This window comes from Mauremys reevesii, linkage group 5 (assembly GCF_016161935.1).
Source record: "Mauremys reevesii isolate NIE-2019 linkage group 5, ASM1616193v1, whole genome shotgun sequence".
NCBI lineage: Eukaryota > Metazoa > Chordata > Testudines > Geoemydidae > Mauremys > Mauremys reevesii.
In genome coordinates, this window is record NC_052627.1 from 21,641,539 (window position 1) to 21,664,669 (window position 23,131).

General features: G+C 44.0%; 1 protein-coding gene across 2 annotated transcripts in view; it reads left to right on the top strand.

Annotated features, from left to right (window-relative positions):
* HERC3 (HECT and RLD domain containing E3 ubiquitin protein ligase 3) overlaps positions 1–23,131 on the top strand; it is a 101,519-nt gene that overhangs the window by 59,444 nt on the left and 18,944 nt on the right. For both annotated transcript variants that reach the window (XM_039540447.1, XM_039540448.1), the window contains exons 14-23: positions 2,927–3,090; positions 4,976–5,089; positions 6,722–6,745; positions 6,833–6,922; positions 8,620–8,790; positions 9,655–9,798; positions 11,249–11,415; positions 12,644–12,710; positions 14,635–14,717; positions 22,822–23,005. In XM_039540447.1, the coding sequence (XP_039396381.1) occupies positions 2,927–3,090; positions 4,976–5,089; positions 6,722–6,745; positions 6,833–6,922; positions 8,620–8,790; positions 9,655–9,798; positions 11,249–11,415; positions 12,644–12,710; positions 14,635–14,717; positions 22,822–23,005 (1,208 nt within the window). The remainder of the gene's footprint in view (positions 1–2,926; positions 3,091–4,975; positions 5,090–6,721; positions 6,746–6,832; positions 6,923–8,619; positions 8,791–9,654; positions 9,799–11,248; positions 11,416–12,643; positions 12,711–14,634; positions 14,718–22,821; positions 23,006–23,131) is intronic.

The following is a 23,131-nucleotide window of genomic DNA, read 5'->3' on the forward strand; positions in this document are numbered from 1 at the left end:
CCAATGACTGGAAGTTAGCTAATGTAACGCCAATATTTAAAAAGGGCTCTAGGGGTGATCCTGGCAATTACAGACCGGTAAGTCTAACGTCAGTACCGGGAAAATTAGTTGAAACAATAGTAAAGAATAAAATTGTCAGACACATAGAAAAACATAAACTCTTGAGCAATAGTCAACATGGTTTCTGTAAAGGGAAATCGTGTCTTACTAATCTATTAGAGTTCTTTGAAGAGGTCAACAAACATGTGGACAAGGGGGATCCGGTAGACATAGTGTACTTAGATTTCCAGAAAGCCTTTGACAAGGTCCCTCACCAAAGGCTCTTACGTAAATTAAGCTGTCATGGGATAAAAGGGAAGGTCCTTTCATGGATTGAGAACTGGTTAAAGGACAGGGAACAAAGGGTAGGAATTAATGGTAAATTCTCAGAATGGAGAGGGGTAACTAGTGGTGTTCCCAAGGGTCAGTCCTAGGACCAATCCTATTCAATTTATTCATAAATGATCTGGAGAAAGGGTAAACAGTGAGGTGGCAAAGTTTGCAGATGACACTAAACTACTCAAGATAGTTAAGACCAAAGCAGATTGTGAAGAACTTCAAAAGATCTCACAAAACTAAGTGATTGGGCAACAAAATGGCAAATGAAATTTAATGTGGATAAATGTAAAGTAATGCACATTGGAAAAAATAACCCCAACTATACATACAACATGATGGGGGCTAATTTAGCTACAACGAGTCAGGAAAAGATCTTGGAGTTATCGTGGATAGTTCTCTGAAGATGTCCACGCAGTGTGCAGAGGCGGTCAAAAAGCAAACAGGATGTTAGGAATAATTAAAAGGGGATAGAGAATAAGACTGAGAATATATTATTGCCCTTATATAAATCCGTGGTACGCCCACATCTCCAATACTGTGTACAGATGTGGTCTCCTCACCTCAAAAAGATATTCTAGCACTAGAAAAGGTTCAGAAAAGAGCAACTAAAATGATTAGGGGTTTAGAGAGGGTCCCATATGAGGAAAGATTAAAGAGGCTAGGACTCTTCAGTTTGGAAAAGAGGAGACTAAGGGGGGACATGATAGAGGTATATAAAATCATGAGTGATGTTGAGAAAGTGGATAAGGAAAAGTTATTTACTTATTCCCATAATACAAGAACTAGGGGTCACCAAATGAAATTAATAGGCAGCAGGTTTAAAACAAATAAAAGGAAGTTCTTCTTCACGCAGCGCACAGTCAACTTGTGGAACTCCTTACCTGAGGAGGTTGTGAAGGCTAGGACTATAACAATGTTTAAAAGGGGACTGGATAAATTCATGGTGGCTAAGTCCATAAATGGCTATTAGCCAGGATGGGTAAGAATGGTGTCCCTAGCCTCTGTTCGTCAGAGGATGGAGATGGATGGCAGGAGAGAGATCACTTGATCATTGCCTGTTAGGTTCACTCCCTCAGGGGCACCTGGCATTGGCCACTGTCGGTAGACAGATACTGGGCTAGATGGACCTTTGGTCTGACCCGGTACGGCCTTTCTTATGTTCTTATGTTCTTCATTTAAGAAGGCATGATGGGGTTCTCAGCAAGGTAACAGAATCCTGCAAAAAATCGATGTGGGCTCTACCACTGCTGGGAACAGGGGGGTCACTGCTGAGCTAATTGGTCGTGGCTAACAAAGGAAAGAGGGGTGGAGGGAAGGGATCCCCTGAGCTATCCTGGGTTCAAACCGCTGCCTAGGGCTGACTCCTGCCTTCTCCCTGTAAGCCTCTTGGGAGGGAACTGGAATCTAGATCACTGTGCGTAATTGCGTGGGGGTAGGAGTGTATTGTTTAAAGATGGAAATGGCACATGGGAGTTATTGTGGCTCCTAAATACTGCTGTCGGCATCTCCCAGTACCCAGTGATTCACTCATGGGTGTGACACTTATGCTGTCTCGTAGGAGAAGAGGGTTTGGACAGGTCGTGGAACAGCCCCTCTGTGGTCTAGAACAGCCTCTGGAAGGGGGTTAGCTTATTGGCAGTCACTGGGTGTAGCTTGGCAGGCACTCACTGCCACGGCGCCTCCTGCTGGTTGGGGGGACCCCCCCAATCCCCCTAAGCCCTCCTTGCCTCAGTGACCCACTGCCAGTCTTCATCTAGCCCCTTTGCTCAGGGGCAAACTGCAGTCTGAAATGGCCGCTCATCATTGGCAAGGGGGTTTGGACCTACTGCCTTTTCCTGGCCTGGCTGCACCACTGCAGCCTCAGCACCCCCACAGGCCCTTTTTGCCTGGCCTCAGCCTGGGGGCTCGCCTGGCCAGAGCTCCCCAGCACTGCCTGCCCTTCCCCAGCACTGCTCTGCTTAGGATACCCTCCTCTAGCCAGCAGCCAGGTCCTTCCCACTCCATCTCTGGAGTGAGACTCCCCCTGCCTAGCTCCCAGCCCTTTTATCAGGGCCAGCTGGACTCTAATTGGGTGTGGCCACATCTGCAGCTGCCTACCCCGATCAGTCTCCCTCCCTTTCCAAGGGCTGGCTTTTAACCCTTTCCGAGCCGGAGCGGGGTGACTGCCCCATTACACGGGGCTATTGGGCCATGGTTGTCACTTGCTCTTCAGAATACAGGACATGTGACTAACGAATAGGAATATAAATAATGGCAAAGCTGGAGTGCGGAAACTTCCCCCAGCTCTGCTGCTTAAAGGAGTCCTTGCTTACAACCTTCACTTCACAAATACATATATATGGTATCATTTGTGTCAGTGCTTGCATTTTTCAGAGCTTCTTTTAATGAAACTGCAGAGCCCATCTTTGAAACAGAGAGAGGAGATACAATATATTGTATAGTGTTACAATACTTTTTTCTCAGATTCCATCACTATAATGCCTGCTACCACCAAGTGCTCTAATAACAATATTGACATATATATATATATTTTTTTTCCCCCCTGTAGATAACTGGTGGTCTCAAGTATGCCCAAGGTATTTCCTGAGGTTAGTGAACCTCTATAAAGGCGCGGTAGTTTATCTCCTGAATGGAAGAAAAACATTATTGATCCCTGTCCTGTTCAGTAGTTACATTACAGCTGCTCTCAGACTGCTAGAGAAACTTCACAAGGTAAGAGGCAAGCATGTGTGTTTTGGAACAGTACAGTGTCATAGTCCAGGGGCTCTCTGACCTTTTCCATGCCAATCCTTCTTCCCTGAGCAATGTGGGAAGGGCAGGGCGGTCACAACCCGTGATGCCAATTCACAAGCCCCAGGTTGAGGACCCACACCACCATCTACCACAGACATTTGTAATGGCAGCCAAGGAAAGAGAATGTTAGCGCTTCACCTGGACTTGAGGCAACATTGTTTAACTTTATAGGAATTTGTTTGAAACAATTTAATAAATAGCTGAACTTCGGTAGAACACCCCACCAGCAAAGCACACGCGCACACACACTCACTCACTCACTCACTCTCACACACTCTCTTGGTGTGCATGTTCTTTTCTAAAAATACCAGTAGCACAAAGCAACAGGAAAGTTTAAAATCTTTTTGTACATAAGTGGATGAGTTGTTTCTTGATTGTATTTTAACATCTTTCCATGTGCACTGTAACTAAAGACACAAGTTTATTGGATGCAAACTAAAATCTGAGGCACCTCAGTTGTTTGCAAATGCTCTTTTTGGACTGATGCCCGATCTTTAGATTATATATTAATTATATTGATTATGTAAGAATCCCCAGTGATCACTTGAGGGTTAACAGGTTCTTGCCCCAAGTATTATTTAAACTATTATATAGTTGGGAACCCCGATGCGCACAGTTGCAACACTCATACTATAGGACCTTTTATATTTACAAATAGAGTGTATTACTACTCAGTAAGGTAGATAGCGATACTACAGAATATACATCTGCACATCCATACACTCACAGAATCCCTTGCAGAACAACCTGAAATGTTAGCCATCATCTTCCTCATCATTACCAGTGGCCATCATTCTGGCACCTCCCAAGGACTACATCTTCTCCTACTGCCCCTAGGCTGGGATGCCACTTTTATAATATGTTATGCTGGTGCCGCTAAATTTGATGCATATTCAGTAGGGGATTTTCCCCTTTTCCTTATTTGTATTTACTCACCTTACTAATGTTGGAGTGTCTTTTCCCTCTAGGCTAGCATATCAATTATTTTCACTTATTATTATACACGTCAGTTCGTTACCATGGCCCTTTTGTGATTAGGTATCACATTTGTTATTTCTGTCCTAACCGGTTCTTTCGGTTCTTTCCAAGTTGTGGTGTACCTGTTAAGTTTAGAAGGGTATGAACTTAGGAAAGCCCCTGTGCCAGCCTATATATGGCCTTTATATGGACCTTATGCTTTAGTTCATCTAGGTGAAAGGTCCCAAACATATATATGCTCACTTTGGTTTAGCTCAACATACAGGATGTGGCCTGTAGGTCTCTTGTGTTACATCCAAAATATACTCTAATAGAAATCCATACACCTGTTATAATAAAACAGCCAAACCCATAAGAAAATAAAAAACTTATAAGAAAAGAGATATAGGCAAGCAAGCAGGCTAGCCTTAGATGTATCTCATGTACCTGTTATGTACGTCAGTTTGCTGCCAGGACACTATTGTGGTTGACTCATGTACCTGTGGTCAGAACTTCCCCTTAAACTCTATTTTCAGCTCCCCAAATACTTAGGGTTTTCTATTGGGCTGTTTATCTGTGCAAAGGCATAGGCCTCAAGCCTTATGCTAACTTGCTGAAGCTAATGTCTTACAGGATACAGGCTGGTAGGTTTTTTGCATTACTGCTGAATATAATACAAAGCAGTGAATATTAATAAAGGCAAGCTAGCCCAATCCTGCAAGCTGCTTTATGCAGGCAGATCTGAGTATGTGTGGAGCCCCCAGTAAAGAAAAAGAGCCTGTGTGTTTCTAAAGGTGGGAAAAGTGCATATACCCTGAAATTTTAAGCCTTTTGTTTTCTTAATCAGGTGAATCTGAAAGTTAAACATGTGGAATATGACACGTTTTATATCCCAGAGATTTCCAACTTGGTGGACATTCAAGAAGACTATCTTATGTGGTTCTTGCATCAAGCAGGAATGGTAAGGGGTTTTAATGAGTTACGAAATTGCTGTCCATCTTCACCTCTTCAGTGCGATTTATAAATTTCAGTATCCCTACTAATAATGATTGTTGGTTGGTGTAATACATTGAATACTGGAGCATATGTGGGTAAGCCGTCTTTGATTTGGGTACTTACTAGCTTGATGAAGATAACTTAAAACAATGCCATCAGAAGAATAAAGCTACCAAATATATATTTAATGTCTCCTAAATGATCTCTAAAATTCGCTAACGTGATGTTCTGCCTTTAGTTTAATTCAATCACTGTTTAACTTGATCCTCTTAGTTGAATCAGAACCTCAGGAACCAGCTCATATATAATAAAAATATAACTTCTACCCTTAACTTCCAGGCAGTGTTGTTGGTAGTTGTGTCGGTCCCAGGATATTAGAGAGACAAGGTGGGTGAGGTGATAGCTTTTATTGGGCCAACTTCTGGTGTTGAGAGAGACAAGATTTCGGGCCACACGGAGCTTCTTCTTCTGGTCTGGGAGAAGAGCTCTGTGTGGCTCAAAAAATTGTTTCTCTCACCAACAGAAGTTGGCCCAATGAAAGATATCACCTCACCCACCTCTTCACCCTTACCTAATATCTATAAATGATAGAAGTAATTATAGAATAAGGTGATCATTGGCTATATGATGCGGCTCCTTAAAAGGAAACATTGTCGTGCCAATGAGCAGGGCACTGAACCGGGGCTCAGGAGATCAGGTTCTATTCCAGGCTCTCCTAGTAACCTGGTGGGTGATCTTGGGAAAGTTCCTTCATCATTTAGTGCCTCAGTTTCCCCATCTCCAAAAATGGAGGTAATGGTATTTGCCTCCTTTGTAAAGCACTTTGAAACCTGTGAATGGAGAATGTGATATAGACGCTAGGGATTGTTAGTCTTAATAATGACTATGACCAAAATTTTGAATGAGAGAGAACAAAAATATCAAGGGAGGCCACAATAATAAAAGATGGTTGTGACTAAGAGTTGTTCATCTACTTTTATGGAGAATAAAGACTACACTGTACCGGGCCAGCTGTGACACCCCTTTTCAGTCGTACGGTAATACTGTAATATCCTAGGCTTGTTTTATCCGAAGTGATGAGATGTGATCAGAGCAATATGGCAGCTCTGTAATAGTAAAACTTAGTCAATTGATTGAAAAGCTGGTTAAAGGGATAAATGTGTTAAATGAAAATTGTAGCATTTGGGAATTGACTGAACTTAATGTTGTCACAATTGTGGGCTTAATATAGTACCTGTTTGTTTGAGATAGTCCCACTAGCAAAGCTAGAGATGAAGTAATAAGAAGTTAATGAGTTGATTTTGTTGATTTTTTGGGGGTGAAATTCACCCCTGTGCATAGGATTAGCTTAAGGCTTATGGACCACTTGGGATTTAAGTGGGGCCTTGCTGGCATATAAGCCTTGACGTAGCCCTCTGCTCAGAAGTGACACTCACCATGTCTCTCTTCCTCCAAGAGGAAGAAGCTGGGGTTTTCATCCCCGAAGATACGAGGTTCAGAGGAGTTGGATCTCCTCTGAACTGTCCATCTGAAAAAGCAAGACATGGAATATTGAACCAAAAGAATTAACCTTTTTTTCCCTTCTCTCTTTCCACAGAAAGTAAGACCATCTATCATGCAGGTAAAAAAAATAATTGATGACTCTTCTCTTTACAAGTGCTTGTCCAAGTTGCAAACAGCAACTGAAATTTCCCTTTCTTCCTTCTAGGATGCTGTAACACTCTGTTCTTATCCTTTCATCTTCAATGCTCAAGCCAAGACCAAAATGTTACAGACGGATGCTGAACTACAGATGCAGGTAGCCAGCTCTCCTCTCTTTCACTTTGCCTGTTCCTAGTCTTCTCTTCTGCCTTCTTCCACGTACTTAGGTGAAGTTTGCTAATCATTTATACATGGGCAGGATTTCATCGTTAGTGTAGTTATGTGCCATCTCACGACAATTAACTATCTGAAGGGCATCTTGCTACTGGATTCCACTGAGGCACTGCTGAAGTCCTTATTGTGCAATAACCCTTTCTGTAAATAGAGCTATTTCACTAGGCAAGGTTCACCGTGATCAGAATTGTGATTTGCACCTTGCAATACATTGAACAATGTGAGATTTTCATTCTGTTCCACTAAGTGGGTGGCATCAAATATGGCTTCCGCCTGGAGATCCTGATGTTGAGTGAGTGATTCTCAAAAACGTAGTGCTGGGTTCTATCGTAGTATACGTGATCAAGCACCAATTTGCATCGAATTTGTGGCCACGAGTCAACATCATGGTCCTCAACTAAACCACACTTGTGCACTCTAGGGAATGGAATCCAGAGCTCTAGTGGAGGACAGTGGCTTGTGGTTGGTCAGGTCTGATACATCCCTTCCAGTAGATGGCAGTGATGCCACGTACTAGTTAGCTTTCCTCGGTTATCTCTGTGAATGTAAAAACGTTGTGTGTGAACAATGGGGTCATTTCCATCGACATTCATTGAGGACCAGGGTAGGTGGAGAGGGTCATTAATAATGAGTCACTTGTTAAAATGTAGCACAGATTGCTAGTGTCCAAAAGTCATTACCATCTGATGCCTGTTATGCGGACTGTGTGAAAAGAGAGTCTAGTTCCTAGCTGACGGGTTCCCACACAATGAAAAACGGTCACCACAGTTGTCACTAGAGGTGACTCTAGTCTCGGTGGTAGGGTTACCATCTTTGAAATGAAAAAACTAAATAAATTGGCACCCCCAAGGCAAGTCTGTCACAACCTCAACCCCCAACCACAAGGCAACTCCGCCACCCACCCACCCTTCAACAGCCACTTACAGCGACTCAAACCCTCTCTCAGACACACACACAGTGCTTTTGGGTATTGGTGGGCAGACAGCTGCTGTATTTTCAACAGTTTTGGTCTGTTACTGCTTAAACTACGGAAATGAGAATATTGCATCGTCTTTAGCTGGACACAGAAACTTTTAACATTAGATATCCCAGTGTATTTTGGTGATGATGCAAATCTTTAGACCCACATAAAAAAAACCCAGCAAATTACATTTTTTTTCTGTCAACTGGCAAATCCATTAAAAAAAAATAAAAATGGACAGGCCGGTCAAATACCGGCCAAGTGATAACCCTACAGAAACTAAACTACCACCTCGCTCCTTGAGAAAGTCCTTCCAAGTCATGACCAAGGCATGTTGTTTGGGTAGCGTGGGACCAGCTTGAACTGCTGTTTCCTATGTTGCATCTATTCTGTATATTAAGGACTTTAGCCTTCTGGGAGGCAGTTTATTTATGAGCACTGTGCTGCTGTGAAGAGAGTATTTGTAGTGAATCCTCTGGGTCTCACCCTCAACAGTAATCAGATGGCTGATGCTGGTGTAACAAGAGGCAGAAGGAAGGAATACCAAGGATTGGTCACAGACTAGGGGGTGGTGGTACGACTTTTCTCCACTCAGGAAATAAATAGTGCCAGGGTACCCTGCTTTTTTCAGTCTCTCTCTTTTTTGTGCTGCTTTATAGGTGGCGATCAATGGAGCGAATTTGCAGAATGTTTTCATGCTTCTCACTCTGGAGCCTCTGCTGGCCAGAAGCCCTTTCCTAGTTCTTCACGTCCGCAGGAGCAACTTGGTTGGTGATGCTTTGAGGGAGCTGAGCATTCATTCAGATATCGATTTGAAAAAGCCTCTGAAAGTAAGATCCTTCAGGAGTTTTTTCCCTAATCTGCCTTATTTTCCTTGTTTCTTTCTCAATTCTCTTGGAAAACTGTTCCCCCCCCCCCCATCCCTGCCACCCACACAGTGGACTCATAATAAGGTATATGGACTCCACCACGGCTATAACTAGTTGCAGGGCTTCATCTAACCAATAAGGGAATGAGTCTGCCTCCTTCCTGATCAGCAGGCTTTGTTGGGACTGGTTGGCTCAATACCTATGGGCTTCTCCCTCATTGTAAAAGGACCAGATAAAGGAAGCCATAGGGAGAGGTTTGGCATCCACTGTGGAGGGCCCCCTTGATGTGGCTACTGTATGTGTGTGGATGGGTGGGTGGGGAGGGGGATGTGAGACCAAAGCAAAAAGAAACCCCAGAACAAGTATCTTGTTTTTATTCAGTGTTAAGCAGTGTCTTGTTGCCATTTTGCAGGAAGAACTAGACTGGGTCACCTAATAAGGAATGTGTTTTATGTCTGAGAAGATGCCGCAGAGTTCAGCAGCTGCTGGTATCAGTCCCCTAACACTTGTGACCAGGAGAATAGCCCTCCTACTGGGGCGCGGCGGTGGGCGGGGAGAAGGGGGACATACAGGAGGGGGGGCTGTGCTGTTACCCGCAGAGCAGCTTATTATTCATGACTTTTCCTTCTCGCGCGAAATGTTGAATCATCCATTTAAAAAAAAAGTCTTCTTAATACTTCACTTCCCCCAGCACTGAAACAGTCCCATTGTTGAAGTCAGCTTTGTATGCTACAGTTATTAATTTGCATGACCTGTGATTAAATCGGATGCCTGTAATCTACAGTCACATTCGGTATCCTGATCACTTACCTGTTTTCACGGCAGGTGATCTTTGATGGCGAGGAGGCTGTTGATGCTGGAGGGGTCACAAAGGAATTCTTTCTCTTGTTGCTAAAAGAACTCCTGAATCCCATCTATGGAATGTTCACCTACTACCCAGAATCGAACCTGCTGTGGTTTTCAGATACGGTGAGTCGCTGACCTGTCTGCACTGTGTGCACACACGTGCTACATTGAAGTTAGTGACAAAAGCTATGTGAGAGAAAGTCAGCTTCCTCTCGTTTTTTTCTCATGATCCTAATTGATAAGTGTGGAGCAATTGGATGGTGTGTATTCATTGCTTGATTTGATAGTTTGGTGTCTCAGCTATAAACTGGGGATATACAAAATCAGACTTCTAATCCAATTTAAATTTCTGTGCATCCCCTGCTCTTCATATGATCATAATCAATACACTACAATATCTCATTCATGCTTTGAGCTTTTTAATGTACAGTGTCAGGGAGCCATGATCTAACCATTAAAATAGCACCGTTACTCTGACTTGCCTACCTCTGCAAACAGTGTTTTGAGTGGTGTGGAATGAATGTCAGGTATTATACAAGAGACGGTTCACTCTCTCTTCTTGACTGCAAAATTGAAAATTTCATTGTTGGGTAGTTCTAGTATGTGTGGTGGTTTCTTAAAATAATCTGATTATTTTTAAACTTGAAATTTTACAAGCGAGAAAACAGCACATTACATTTTGTAACCCACAAATAACATTACACTGCAATTGTTAACATTAACATTGTGAAAACAGCAAATCAGATGGTGCTAAGAATAATTGTAGTATACACATGAAAATATCGCATTCAGATGGTTGCAAAGTTTAAAAAATATGTGCAACACTATTGTCACTGACGCACAAATCTCAAACCAAACAGCAGCGAAGATGGACGTGAAATACAGCAATAGCTACTTGTGTGCTCCTGAACAACAGTGCAGTTATGCATGACTTTTAAATGAAAAGAGGCTTTGTTGTTTGGATTGAAACATTGTCCTGCAGTATTTGGAACGGAAACATTGTGGCCTGGGAACCTGGCTCTGCTTTTGTTAGGATCCAACTTGAGAGATGTGCAAAAGGCATAATAGATTAAAAGTAATTCGGCTGTAACAATCTAAGGTGGTGATTCGGCTGAGGCTCCAATCCTGCCGTGAGCTCTGTGTGGACTGGGGGTTCTGCTCGCAGGGAGCTCATGGCAGGATTGGAGCGTACAAGTGATATTTTTACATCTGTCCCTCTTGAATATCTGGGGCCAGTTCATTAACAATAAAATTATTAATAATGATTTACGGTACTATTTACTGGGTGGGAGGTGCTGTCCAAACAGTCTAGGAGCACAGTCTCGGCTCAGACACTCACAGTTGAAGGCCAGATTTTCAAAAGAGCCCAGCTTCCGTTGAGGCAACCAACTGAAGTGACTGCATTTTCAGACAGGCCCCACATCTCTATGGGAGCTGCTTGAGGGGGCTGAAAGTCTGAGCCCAAATCATGATGCTGCAATATGTGTATATCTGCAGGGGGAAGATACATTGGCGTTCCATGAAGCTGCACAATGAATTTTGTTCTAACTGTGACTTCCCTGTGTGTTTGAAGTGTTTTGTAGAACACAACTGGTTTCACTTGATCGGCATAGTATGTGGACTTGCTATATACAACTTCACTGTGGTAGACCTCCATTTCCCATTGGCGTTGTATAAGAAGTTATTGAATGTGAAGCCCTGCTTGGAAGACTTAAAGGAGCTGTCCCCTACAGAAGGAAGGTAAAATGCTGAAGGACTATCTAGGCTGCTGCTCTGACTTCTTCCCCTCCCAGTCCCCACAAGGTGTTCATCTGAGAACAACGTATGTTAAACTGGTTAATGTTAGTTAAATAAATGACCTGCTGACTTGATCAAGTAGTTCATTCTAGGGGCCCTGATCCATCAAAGTGCTTAAGTACATGTTTATTCTAAGCACCTGAGGGGTCCCATTGAAATCAGTGTTCCCCCTCACATGCATAAGTGGCTGACTGAATCTGGACCAGAATGGAGTAGAGTTATGCGGGAGGCTGCTTGTCTTTTTGAGCTTTCAGCAGCCATGTAGGCATGTAGTGGGCTGTAAGTGGGGGTTCGAGAGATCCCCGCTCTGCTGATGACCCACTTGGTGACCTTGGACAAGTGACATCGCCTCTCTCTGCCTCTGTTTCCCCTTTCCAACCTTGGCCTGACTTATCAGTTAAGACTGTAAATTCTCCACCGTACAAGCTCTGTCATCTGTTCATTGCTTGGCCTGATGGGGCTCTGATCTCTGTCGGAGCCACTGTGAGCAACCGTGACGATAACCGGCTAGAAAGGCAGTCAAATATTCAGGAGAAATGGCTTCTGAACACAAGGTAACTGAAGAGTTACTCCCCGAGCATTGTTTTCTCCTAGCTCTGACAGGTTGCAAGGTTCAGGTCACATGAGATTCTTGGTCTGATTATCGTCTGACATCGATTGCTATGTGATTTTTTTTTTTTTTTTACCTCAGAGTTGAACAATATCTAAAAAAAAAGAATTGATGGGGCAAAGCGAGGGGCCAGGAATATACAGGAGTCCTGCAGCCACATTTTGGGAGACATCAATGGGACTCTAGAAAAGGGGGCTGTGGACGTGCCCCGCCCTTCTGCAGCCCTCACGCCTATCTTGTGATGCTTCAGGGCTAGAAATCGAATGCTTTTTCCAAGCACTGGGCCACTAAACAGGATCCTTGTTCTTGTCAGACACAGACTAGATTGAGAATTTGTAGTGCGGCCTTTATTCTATGTATAACAAAGCACACGCGTATATGGGAATGCAGGTCATTGTGCTCCTTTACGCAACCCAGCATTTCTCTCTATCTTGTCCTGTTACTCTGACTTACATTATTTACTTTCACTGCTGGGGTTTTTCCTCTAAACATAAAGCACAGACAGTATTGCCTCTTGGATGTCTGATTTGTCTCCTCCTCCCTCCCCCGCCTGTCTCATAGGAGTCTTCAGCAGCTTTTAGATTATCCTGGGGATGATGTAGAAGAAACCTTCTGCCTGAACTTTACAGTAAGGCAAATTCATACCATTTCTCAGTGACGTGATTTGTTGTGTGGGTGCCTGCAGAGGCCATAGATATGCCTGGGTGCTGTGGGTTAGACCCAAACATGCCCATAAAATACGTGCTGTATATTGCAGAAATGTTAAACTTCCTTGCGGGTATTCTGCTGTTCTTGTGTAGATGGTCAAGAAGACTGCGCTGCTAAGTGGATTAAGGGGGTACAGTTTTCAAAAGTGCCCAACTCCCGTTTTCAGAAATGACCGAGGCACTTAGGAACCAGTGTCTCAGTCACTTTCAGTGAGATGTAGATTCCAAAGTCCCTTTTGAAAATGGGACTTTGACTCCAAAGTCACTTGGTTGCTTTTGAAAATGTTACCCCATACCCATCTATCCCCCCCCCCCTTCTCATAGACTTTAAGGTCAGAAGGGACCATAATGGTCATCTAGTCTGACCTCCTGCACACTTCTATCATTCTGTTATTGGTAAACAGTGCAGACTCCTTTTGTAACTTCAGACATTTACAGTGAACAATATTTTACTATTGTGTCAGACCTTCTTTGAGACCAAATGCTGCACTATATCACTAGGACACTGGCTTTGGCAGACTGAAATAGTGAGGCTCCAAAACATTTTCTCCCGGCCAGTAAATGCAATCGAAAGCCTCTGCAGTGGGGTGGAAATCCACGAGAGTCTCTCTGGTTTCTCTGCCTGGTCGCTCAGTCTGAAGACATACGTCCAGAGGCACCTCGCGTACTTCAAAGTTACAATACGCTGGCAGACCTCAAGCTGAAATGGTCTCACCTGGAACAGGATGTTCTGGGTAGGCCCTAACTTTACAAGTAGGTGCTTATCACCTTCCTGTTTTATACAGAGGAGTGTCTGGGGTGGAGATGGATGCATTAGTCCAACATCTGAGCACACCTGTTACTAGCGAGAGGACACGAAGGCTCCTTTCCCAAGGGGCTCTGATATGAGCTGATATGGCCGGGGATTGGGTTGAGTATTGTGAAGAAATCCTTCCCACCTCAGTGTGCTCTGAGAAGGCTACACTTCGTCTTGTTTGATAAGGGAGGGCTTTTAAAACTAAGCTGTCTTATAAATCTTGGCTCTAGAGCGAACCAATTCTGGGTCTAACACAGCCACACACAGGTCTGTGCTACCGTTCAGGGTGAAGTCAGGAGGCAATAGCACTGATCACATCTGCCTATAAAATGAACAGTTAAAATAACCTTATATAACTTCCCCCAAGCACTTTTGTGCCTGGTTTCAGGCAAAAGGACATCGTTACTGCTGTGTTGATGCCTTGAAATGGATTCATAATTTTCCCCAAATGGTCTGAAGGAGATCTGTTTTGTGGCTTATTTATGCTGTCTGGCTAAAAATCTGCCCCATAATATTTTATCCATGAGACACTTTAAAATAATAGAAATATGTATGGAGTGCCTATGTACCGCTGGCATTCTAGCTCTGTTACGAACACAGACAAAAGTAGCACATCTGATTTATCAAATAGTCCGGTAATCTATTGTGAGAGTAGATTAATGGAGCATCCTGCATTGCCGTTCTTCAAAGGGGACTTTGTTGGTGCCAATACACATGGCATTGGTTAAATGTAATTTTTAGCGGTTATCAATCTCTTGTTTTTCAACATGCAGTTGGTTCTCTTCCAGGTTTGCATTTGGCCTTGATTGCAAATCATGATCTAAGAGCAAATGTTGAGTATGAAAAATGATGCAAGTATAGAAGGGTGTCTGCGTATTTTTTTTTATTCTCTCAAACTCATTGTATCTGTTTTTCCAGCCTCCTTCCCTCGCCCTTTGTGTCAGTAGCTACGCAGTTTACCTGGAGCGAGTAAAAGAACCCTGCACCCATTCTGCAAGCTTGTATGGTGACACACAGAATGGAATAACAAATTTTTTTTTTAAACATAGATATGCAGAGAAAGCTATGGCGTGACAGAGCAGAAGAAGCTAATACCAGAAGGAGACAAAATTACTGTGCAGAAGGACAACAGGTGAGTTACTATAATTGAGAAGCCATGGTAACTGAAATGCTCTTTCGGTGATGCCCTACGTCAGTGGGCACTGGGTGATAACGAACTGAGACAGGGGATAGATAGGTTAACACAGGGGAAATGTTGGACCAGACTTTGAAAAGATGTCAGGACCCAGTGGGTCCCATTTCGGCACTTGAATAAGTGCCCAGATTTTTAAAAGAGCTTAACTTCCTACCACCCATTGTTAAGACCTGGTGCACGCCCCTCACCCCACCTCACCTGCACTCTCCCTATAAGGCCCTATCCATCACTTGAGCCCTTAATGCAGCTGCTAATCTCCCTTTGCAACTGATTATGGGGGAGACCAAATCCGAAAACACGCCTCAAGACTGGGACAGAAGACATAGACATCGATATAAACGGCCCTTCCTAGGGCCTGAGCCAAAGATGACACTCGAAATCGTCCGTTCCAGGGTGGAGGGATTTTCTGCAGAGAAGGCTGCCATTCTGCCTGGTACAGAAGCAGACATCGTATGCCTGCGAGAGAGAGAAAGAATAGCCCCAAATGTCCCTGGCATGCATATAGGTACGAATGCTGAATGCAACATTTATGGCAGTACAATACTTGCACGTGATAAAAGGCTGATGAAAAACACTGTTGTGAAAGACCATGGTATCATGGCTGAACTTGACCAAATAGCAGTAGTTTCTGTTACACGTGAACTTCCACTTGACAGAAAAAACATGCCTTTTCATAGGCGACTTCAACAGTCACTGAACCATCTGGGGACACCCCAGCAATGACAACAATGGGGAAGAAGTTGGGAAGTGGGCAGCAACAAACAACCTGACTCTGCTGTATGACCTCCCAGGACTAATGCTCCTTCCAAAGTGCGTGATGGAACAAGGGGATATTTCTAGCTCTTGCCACTTCTGAAAATGCAGGTAACTTCAGAAGGGAGGTCATGGCAGCAATCCCAAGATCGTGGCATAGGCCAGTACAACTCACAATAGAGGCTGCAGTACAACCCAGGAAAACAAAGTACTTGCCGAGATCCAACCTCAAAAAGGCTGACTGGGAAGACTTTGCCTCTGAATTGGATGAATCTATCTGTTTTAGTACTCTGACGCGCAAGAACTCTGGAGAATTTGTCTTGCTGGTGTGGAAGATTGCCCAAAGAACATCCCAAGGGGATTTGGACATTATATGTATGGTCTTTCAGAAGAAACCCACCAACAATATAAAAGATATTCGGAATTGACGATTCAGTGAAGAAACCATTGGGCTTGGGGAAATGCTTGTGCGAGAGATGAGAAAGGAGTGGTGCAACCGCTGGTGGTAGATGGTTGAAACAACAAACCTGTGGCACAGTAGCAAAAAAGCATGAACCACCCTTCACAAGCTGAACCCAGATGGACAAGAACCAAAGCGCATTGCCACAGTCTGTCCCAAGCAAGTGACACACCAACTCATCCTAAATAGGAACCCAGCCCACAAAACACAGCGTGAAACAAAACAAATCAAGTGGGAGCCTCACTCACTCCTCACAGAAAGCAAAGTCCAGAGTGAGCAGCTCAATACTGAAGAGCTCACGATAGCTATGGAAACTCTGAAATGTGTAAAGGCAGCTGGATGTGATGGTGTATCTAATGGACTATTACTACACCTGGGGCACAAGAGCACAGAAGTATCTACCTGATTTCTTTAACTCTCTCTTGTATGGAGACAGTGCAGATACCCAGGCTGTGGAGACAGATCAAAGTGGTTGCACTACTCAATCCACGTAAAGATGTTAACTATGCAAAGATTACGGTATCCTTACTGTATTACCAGTATCCTTATTTTGCTTAACCTACAAGCTATATAAGCTGATGAATATAACTAGAATAGTTTAGTTGAAGGGCAACTGCTTGATGACCAAGCTGATTTCTGCCCAGGATGTTTACACTGTGGCCAAGTTGTAAACCTAACTTAATAAATCGAAGATGGCTTTGAAGCCTGCAAAATTACAGGGGTAGTGTTTTATAGGTCTGTCAGCTGCTTATGACACTGTAAACCATTGCTCACTTCTTCTGAAATTGGCAAGAACCTAGAGCAATAATAAGATGGTCCAGGTCATCTCCTCTCTGCTCAAGAATTGATGTTTCTCTGTTGAGATGGATGGTTAGAAAAGTAAATGGTGAACTCAGCAGAATGTGTTGCCCCAAAGTTCAGTTCTAGCACCCTTGCTGTTTAATGTCTACACAAGTTACCAACCAGAATTCCCCAGTTTGTATAGATGATCTTTGCATCGCCACCCAATCAGAAATATTTGAGGACATCAAGCACATTTTAACTGACTCCCTGGGCATATGTCAAGAATACTATTGCGCGAGGTCCCTGAATGTTAGTTTTAACAAGATACAAGTGTGTGCCTTCCATCTGAAACACCATCAGACCAAGAGAAAAATCCAGATATCAGGGATGGTACAATCTTAGAGCATTATAAATATCCATTGTACCTTGGGAGTCACATTAGACTGAATGTTGACATACAAAGATCACATTAAGAAGTTGAAAAAGGAAAGTGAACTCCAGGAACTGTGTACTTCAAAAAAAATTGTGAATACAAAATAGGGAGCTGGTCCCAAAACACTCTGAGCAACCAGTGTTGCCTTGTGTTACTCACTTGATCAGTTCTGTACACCATTATGGTCACACTTGAGCCATGCACACAAAATTGATACTGATCTCAGTCAATCTTGTGGGATCATCACAGGGACTTTGAAACTGACTTGCGGTGATTGCACCACCATCAGTGAGCTCAATGCTTTCAGTAGGCAGTCAAGAGAGACAAAAACAGATGCATGATCCAAGACACTCATTGTATGGACACATTCCACCACCCAAGAGGCTGACGCCCAGAAAGAGCTGTGCCTCTGAAAATTCCTCACCACAAAATACCACAGTGGAAGGCTACAGAATTACAAAATGGTGAGAGAGGCTAATGATCCTGGAGAACCTGGCTCCTTCAGAACAACTGCCCTCACTCACTGACCTAGAAGGAGAACGCTGGTATGCTCTAAACTGAGTAAGAGCTGGAGTGGCGAAGACTGGTGACTGTATGACCAAGTGGAAGCTGAGGAAGGACCTCAAATATGAATGTGGAGAGCCTAGGCAAACACGTGAATACTGCCTAAGGCAGTGCCCTCTGTCAACATCTTGCACCCCTGAGATAAGCAATAACACCAGGTCTTGGTTGCGGTTTTGGAGCTAGATGATGATGATGATGAGCTGCTTATGTGATGTATAGGGCACTGAGTAGTCACTCCACAAATGGTGATTTTCACCCTTGAAGACTAATTTGAGATTTTGCAGGACAGATACTGTACATGACAGTAAATTTACTGAATGAGATTAAGACCAGCAGACTTACTGTTAACTCTTTGAAGTAGAAGCCATCTATTTTTATGCATATCTGATACAGTGGGGTCTTGATCAGGGGCCTTGGGTGCTACGTAACACAAATAATAATTAACTCCTTTCAACTTGAACCAGCTCCTTGGATTGGAATCAACACACCTACCTTTTTTCTTTTTTTTTCAGCTATTAAACTGTTTTCTTCTCTTAATCCTGTAATTGGATTTTTACAAAGACCGTTTTTTCTGGAAACAGCGCATAATTCTTTTTGTGATAGTGAAACAGTGTGATTCAGTGACTACTCAGCAGCATGTCTTTGGATTGGCATTGGCAATCTTCAAGAAGTTGGCAAACTTGACGAAGTCCTTTTCTTCTAATCTGATGACGTAGAAAACGGTTCTGATTGTTTCTCAAAGAGTTGAGAAGCAGAATCTGTAGCCCCAAGACTGGTGTAATGAAAGAGTTGTCTGTAGGCTGACTTTTAGTAAACACTATAACAAACATCTTAGGGTATGTCATCACTACAGCAAAAGTGTGTATTTTATCTCAGGATGACTTTGCCACTGTAAAATCCTACTGGAGACCAGGTGCAGTAGTGTTTATCTCCAAGTAGCTAACTGAGGTCAACCCTGGGTGGTTGTGCTGTAGGGTATACCTAGCTCCATTACACTGAAGTGTAAAAAAAAAAAAAAAAAAAAAATCCATGCATTTTCTCCACTGGGATGTAAATAATGCACCTTTCTGCAGTGAAGACAAAACCTTAGAACACGTCTGCCCTGGGGAAAGAAGTGTATATGTTCTTGCACATATGGCACAAATGTTTGTAGCCTGGAACAAACATTTGGGGAGTGTCCAGTTTAGTCTTTGCAAATGTGTTAATGAACTGGAGACTGAAAAACTCTAGAGAAGGAGGAGCCTCGACTAGACTTTAGTTCAGTCAGTTTAGCAAATGCAGCAGTAGAACTGTTTTCTCTTGACTAGAATTCTGAAGGTAAAGATTGCGCTAGCAAACCTGAGCTAGCATCTAAATTCTAGTCTAACCAAAGCCTAGCTGGCTACCCATAGTCACCTGTCATCACTACTGGTTAGTTTGCCCCTTGGACTGTCCCTCATCATTGAAAATTCATTTAGATCCACTTGTTTCCACCTTCCCAGGGTAAATAACACTTCTTGCCCATTATTGTTCCAAATACCACACCAACATGCCCCTCGGAGTAGAGATGAAACGGGATTTGGTTAACTAGTGACTCTTCAGGATTTCATTGCTTGATGATTTTCCCCTCCATTCCTCTGTGCTTTGGAGGCAGTGAGACAGACCTGCTGCACTTCCCTATCCCAATAACCTGCTGAATGCACACCCGTAGGTATTTCATACTTCAGTACTGCTTTCCTGGATATTGGTATACTGGATAGGTGTATAATTTTAAGGAAAAGTAAACTGTGAAGCATCTCCAGCGTTCCCTTCTCAGAGTTGCCACATAGGATTTTACATCAAAATGACAATGTTCCAGATAATGTTCATGTAAACAACTTCTTTTGAAGCCACAAGGGCAGAAAAGGGATGTTGGGCAACAGATCAGTGTTTAGTGTCTTGATATTATCAGTGGGAATTTCTCCAAGGGCTCAGTCAACTGTCAAGAAAACAGCAATAAAAGACGCACACCGGATTACAAAATTTCCCTCCCCTGTCTCATTATTTCAGGTATTCATGTCTCTGTCTGTTGTTTCCTTTCTTAATTTCTCACATTTCCCTTGCGCAGGCTACCCAAAAGCATATATAGGAATCTCTTTCTCCCACTCTTTGGGAGGTCACTGTTTTGGTTTTTGATTGTGTTCTGCTTTCTGTCTATTGGACTCTGCTCCATTTCCTGACTCGCTTAGCAAACGAACAATAGTGTGAACTGTTACCAAATGTCACGCAGAAACAACTGCTGGAAGAATTTGGGGAAGTCACGTCCACCCACATCCCAAAGAGGAGCCCACAGACAAGCTTGAGGAGGTCTCTGAGTTTGCCATGTTACTGTAGGGCTAATACACTGCAATGTACTGAAAACAGCGTTAAAGGGAAATATTGCTGGGTCTTTGCATGAATAATGTTCGTGTGAAATCAGGCATTTGTGTAGTATTCTGGTCAAAGTGTAGTGCGGAGAGGGAGGAGGGTGGAGAATAAATGTGCCCTTAGCAAGAGGTGGAGGAGTCATAATGATGCCTGGCGCAAGATTCTAGCTTTTGGTGCCAAAGGCTACAGGACATTGTGTTTTATTCCAGTATTGTTCTTGACCACCCCCAAAGCAAAACAGTGTAGTTCTTGTAGGCCGGGAGAAGCCAGCTACTTCTTGCCAAGCTCTCTCAGGGCTGGTCTGTGTAGTTTTTTGCACCAACTGAACGCTAAGAAAACCATTTCACTCAAATTGGTATAACCTGTTTGTTGTGTGGACCCAGTTATACCCTATCAAGGTGCTTATGACAGGCTAGACCCTTATAAGCACATTTACACCAGTATAACTGCGTCCACAGTAGGGCCGTACCACTTTAACTCCATCGGCAGCGGACTGCACTCAGCTACGTTCGGACAACACATGGAAGGTGTGGCTATCTCCTCTGCAAATGGAAAATCAAAGAATCAACAAATTGTGACCCACCACGGACAACTATCCCATTCACGTGTACAGTGGGGGACCCACCCAGCTATCCATGAAAGCATTAGAGTGGCTTTTGAATCTCAAGATTCAGCTATAATCCCAGCCAATTGCTTTTCAAATGCCATATGAAAGAAGAGGATGACTCCATTGGGTTGTTTACCAATTTAATAAGCTGGAGCAAAACCTGTGTAGAAATACCCTAATATTTTATTCTAATCCAGGGATCGGCAACCTTTGGCACACGGCCCATCAGCGAGACATTTTGTTTACGTTGACTGTCTACAGGCAGGTCCCCACACAGCTCCCAGTGGCCACGGTTCGCTGTTCCTGGCCAATGGGAGCTGTGGGAAGTGGTGCGGGCCACAGGGACGTACTGGTCGCTGCTTCCCACAGCTCCCATTGGCTGGGAATGGCAAACTGCAGCCACTGGGAGCTGTGGGGGTCTGTGCCTGTGGACGGTCAACATAAACAAAGTGTCTCGCGGCCCGCCAGTGGATTACCTTGACAGGCCATGTGCTGAAGGTTGCCGACCCCAGTTCTAATCTTTCCTAGATGAGCTGTCTCCTAACTTAATCCTTATGTAGAAACCATGGCACCCTCTACTGGCAGTCTCTAATATTGCATGAGTTCACTAACCATATTAGCATCTTTTAAATGAAGAAAGTCTCACATGCATTTGTAGGAATAAACACTTCAATTGAGTCACTTCTTTCACCCTGCCTGGCCCTCTGTGTAAATTAGAGCAACGCCTGGGCTGACTTAAATTTCAATTCTGCTTCTCAGGGCCCCCTGTGAATTCTTAAAAAGCCAGAAATAGCTGTAGCATGGGGGCACTTGATCCACAACACTCTCCTGCCCTCGGCTCTCCTACTTCTTCCTCCAGCCTGCCCTCAGCGTACCCCATACATTAGGGGTGGAAGTAGGGCTGGCCTACAGCTCTGACACCAGTTCTGCATTGACCATGGAGGCCCTTGTGCCAAGGATAGTCTCAGGGAATAATTTCTAGCGCTTTCCGAGCTCCTTTACGCTGCCAGAGTGGTGTAATGAGATCTTAGTGTAACTAAGAATCAGGTCCTTTGCCTTTCGCTGCTTTCTGTCTGTTACGCAGGTTAGCTGTTACTGGAGGTATCTGACTAGAATTTCCTTGTATCTTTTTCCTTCTCAGCCCTCAGCACACACAGCACCTGTGTTAATGGGAAAGAGAGGGCGGTTATTGTAGGTTTAGACCAAGACTTTCTAAAATAGGCCCTCCAGTTTAGGCTCTTCTGAAGTGCTGAGCACCCAGCAGTTGCCAGTGAGCTCTGTCCAACAGGTGCCTAAATATAGACTTCTTAGGCTCTTCTTTTTTAAAATCTTGGCCATGGTCTCTGCCCCTTTGGTTTGACTCCCAGTCCTGAGGAGAGCATCAGCTCAGGGCATCGGGAAGCAGCAGGTCGGTGTAGAGAAAGCAGGAAATGCTGTGCTGAGTGATTTCCCCCCTCCCGCCCCTGTTCCCTAGTCACTTTAATGGATGGCTGAAAGGAGCAGTAAGTTATTTCATGCACGTCTTAAACATAGGGCTGGGAGAGCTGTGCTGAGGGGCTGGTGTGTCCTATGGAGGCCTAATGGTGACTTCCGCTTTAGTGGAACATCAGCTGTAATGTGCACAGCCAGGAAAAGGACTCCACACCTCAGCTGACTCCAACCCTCGATGCTCTGGGCATCTGGATGCTCTGCCCTTGAGTGGGTCTGTATTCATAATGCGCAGCATGTGCTATCTGAGGAGCTCTCCACTGCCATTGGGTCAAACAGGCCCCCGGTGCCACTTGCTCTTTGAGTCTTTACACTCGTGTGTGCCGTTACCGAGGAGGTCTTGAGACATGGGGCAGACTGGAAGCATTTCACTCCGGCCTCCTGAACAGCGTGTCCATTTTATTCCTAATACACAGGAGTCCCCTTTTTAAACCTGACTGAGCGTGTGTGTCTCCCTATAGCTTCCAGCCCACCGCGTGAACCGTCACTTCCTGACAGTTTTAATAAAACCCAGCAATGTGAATAACAATCTTTTCTCTCTCTCCCCTCCCCTTCTCTAATACACCAGGCAGGAATTTGTTGAGGCCTACTTGAATTACGTCTTCAATCTCTCAGTCCATGAGTGGTATATCGCTTTCTCCACCGGCTTCCTGAAGGTGTGTGGTGGGAAGGTCCTGGAACTCTTCCAGCCCTCAGAGCTGAGGGCCATGATAGTAGGGAACAGCAACTACAACTGGGAGGAACTGGAAGAGGTAAGCTGCCGTGGGGCATCTTTTCTGTTTGTCTTGATGGGCACAGAAACCAGTAAGGATGGTCCAATGGTTAGGGCGCTAGTCTGGGACTCAGGAGACTGGTTCCTCAATCTGACGCAGACTTCG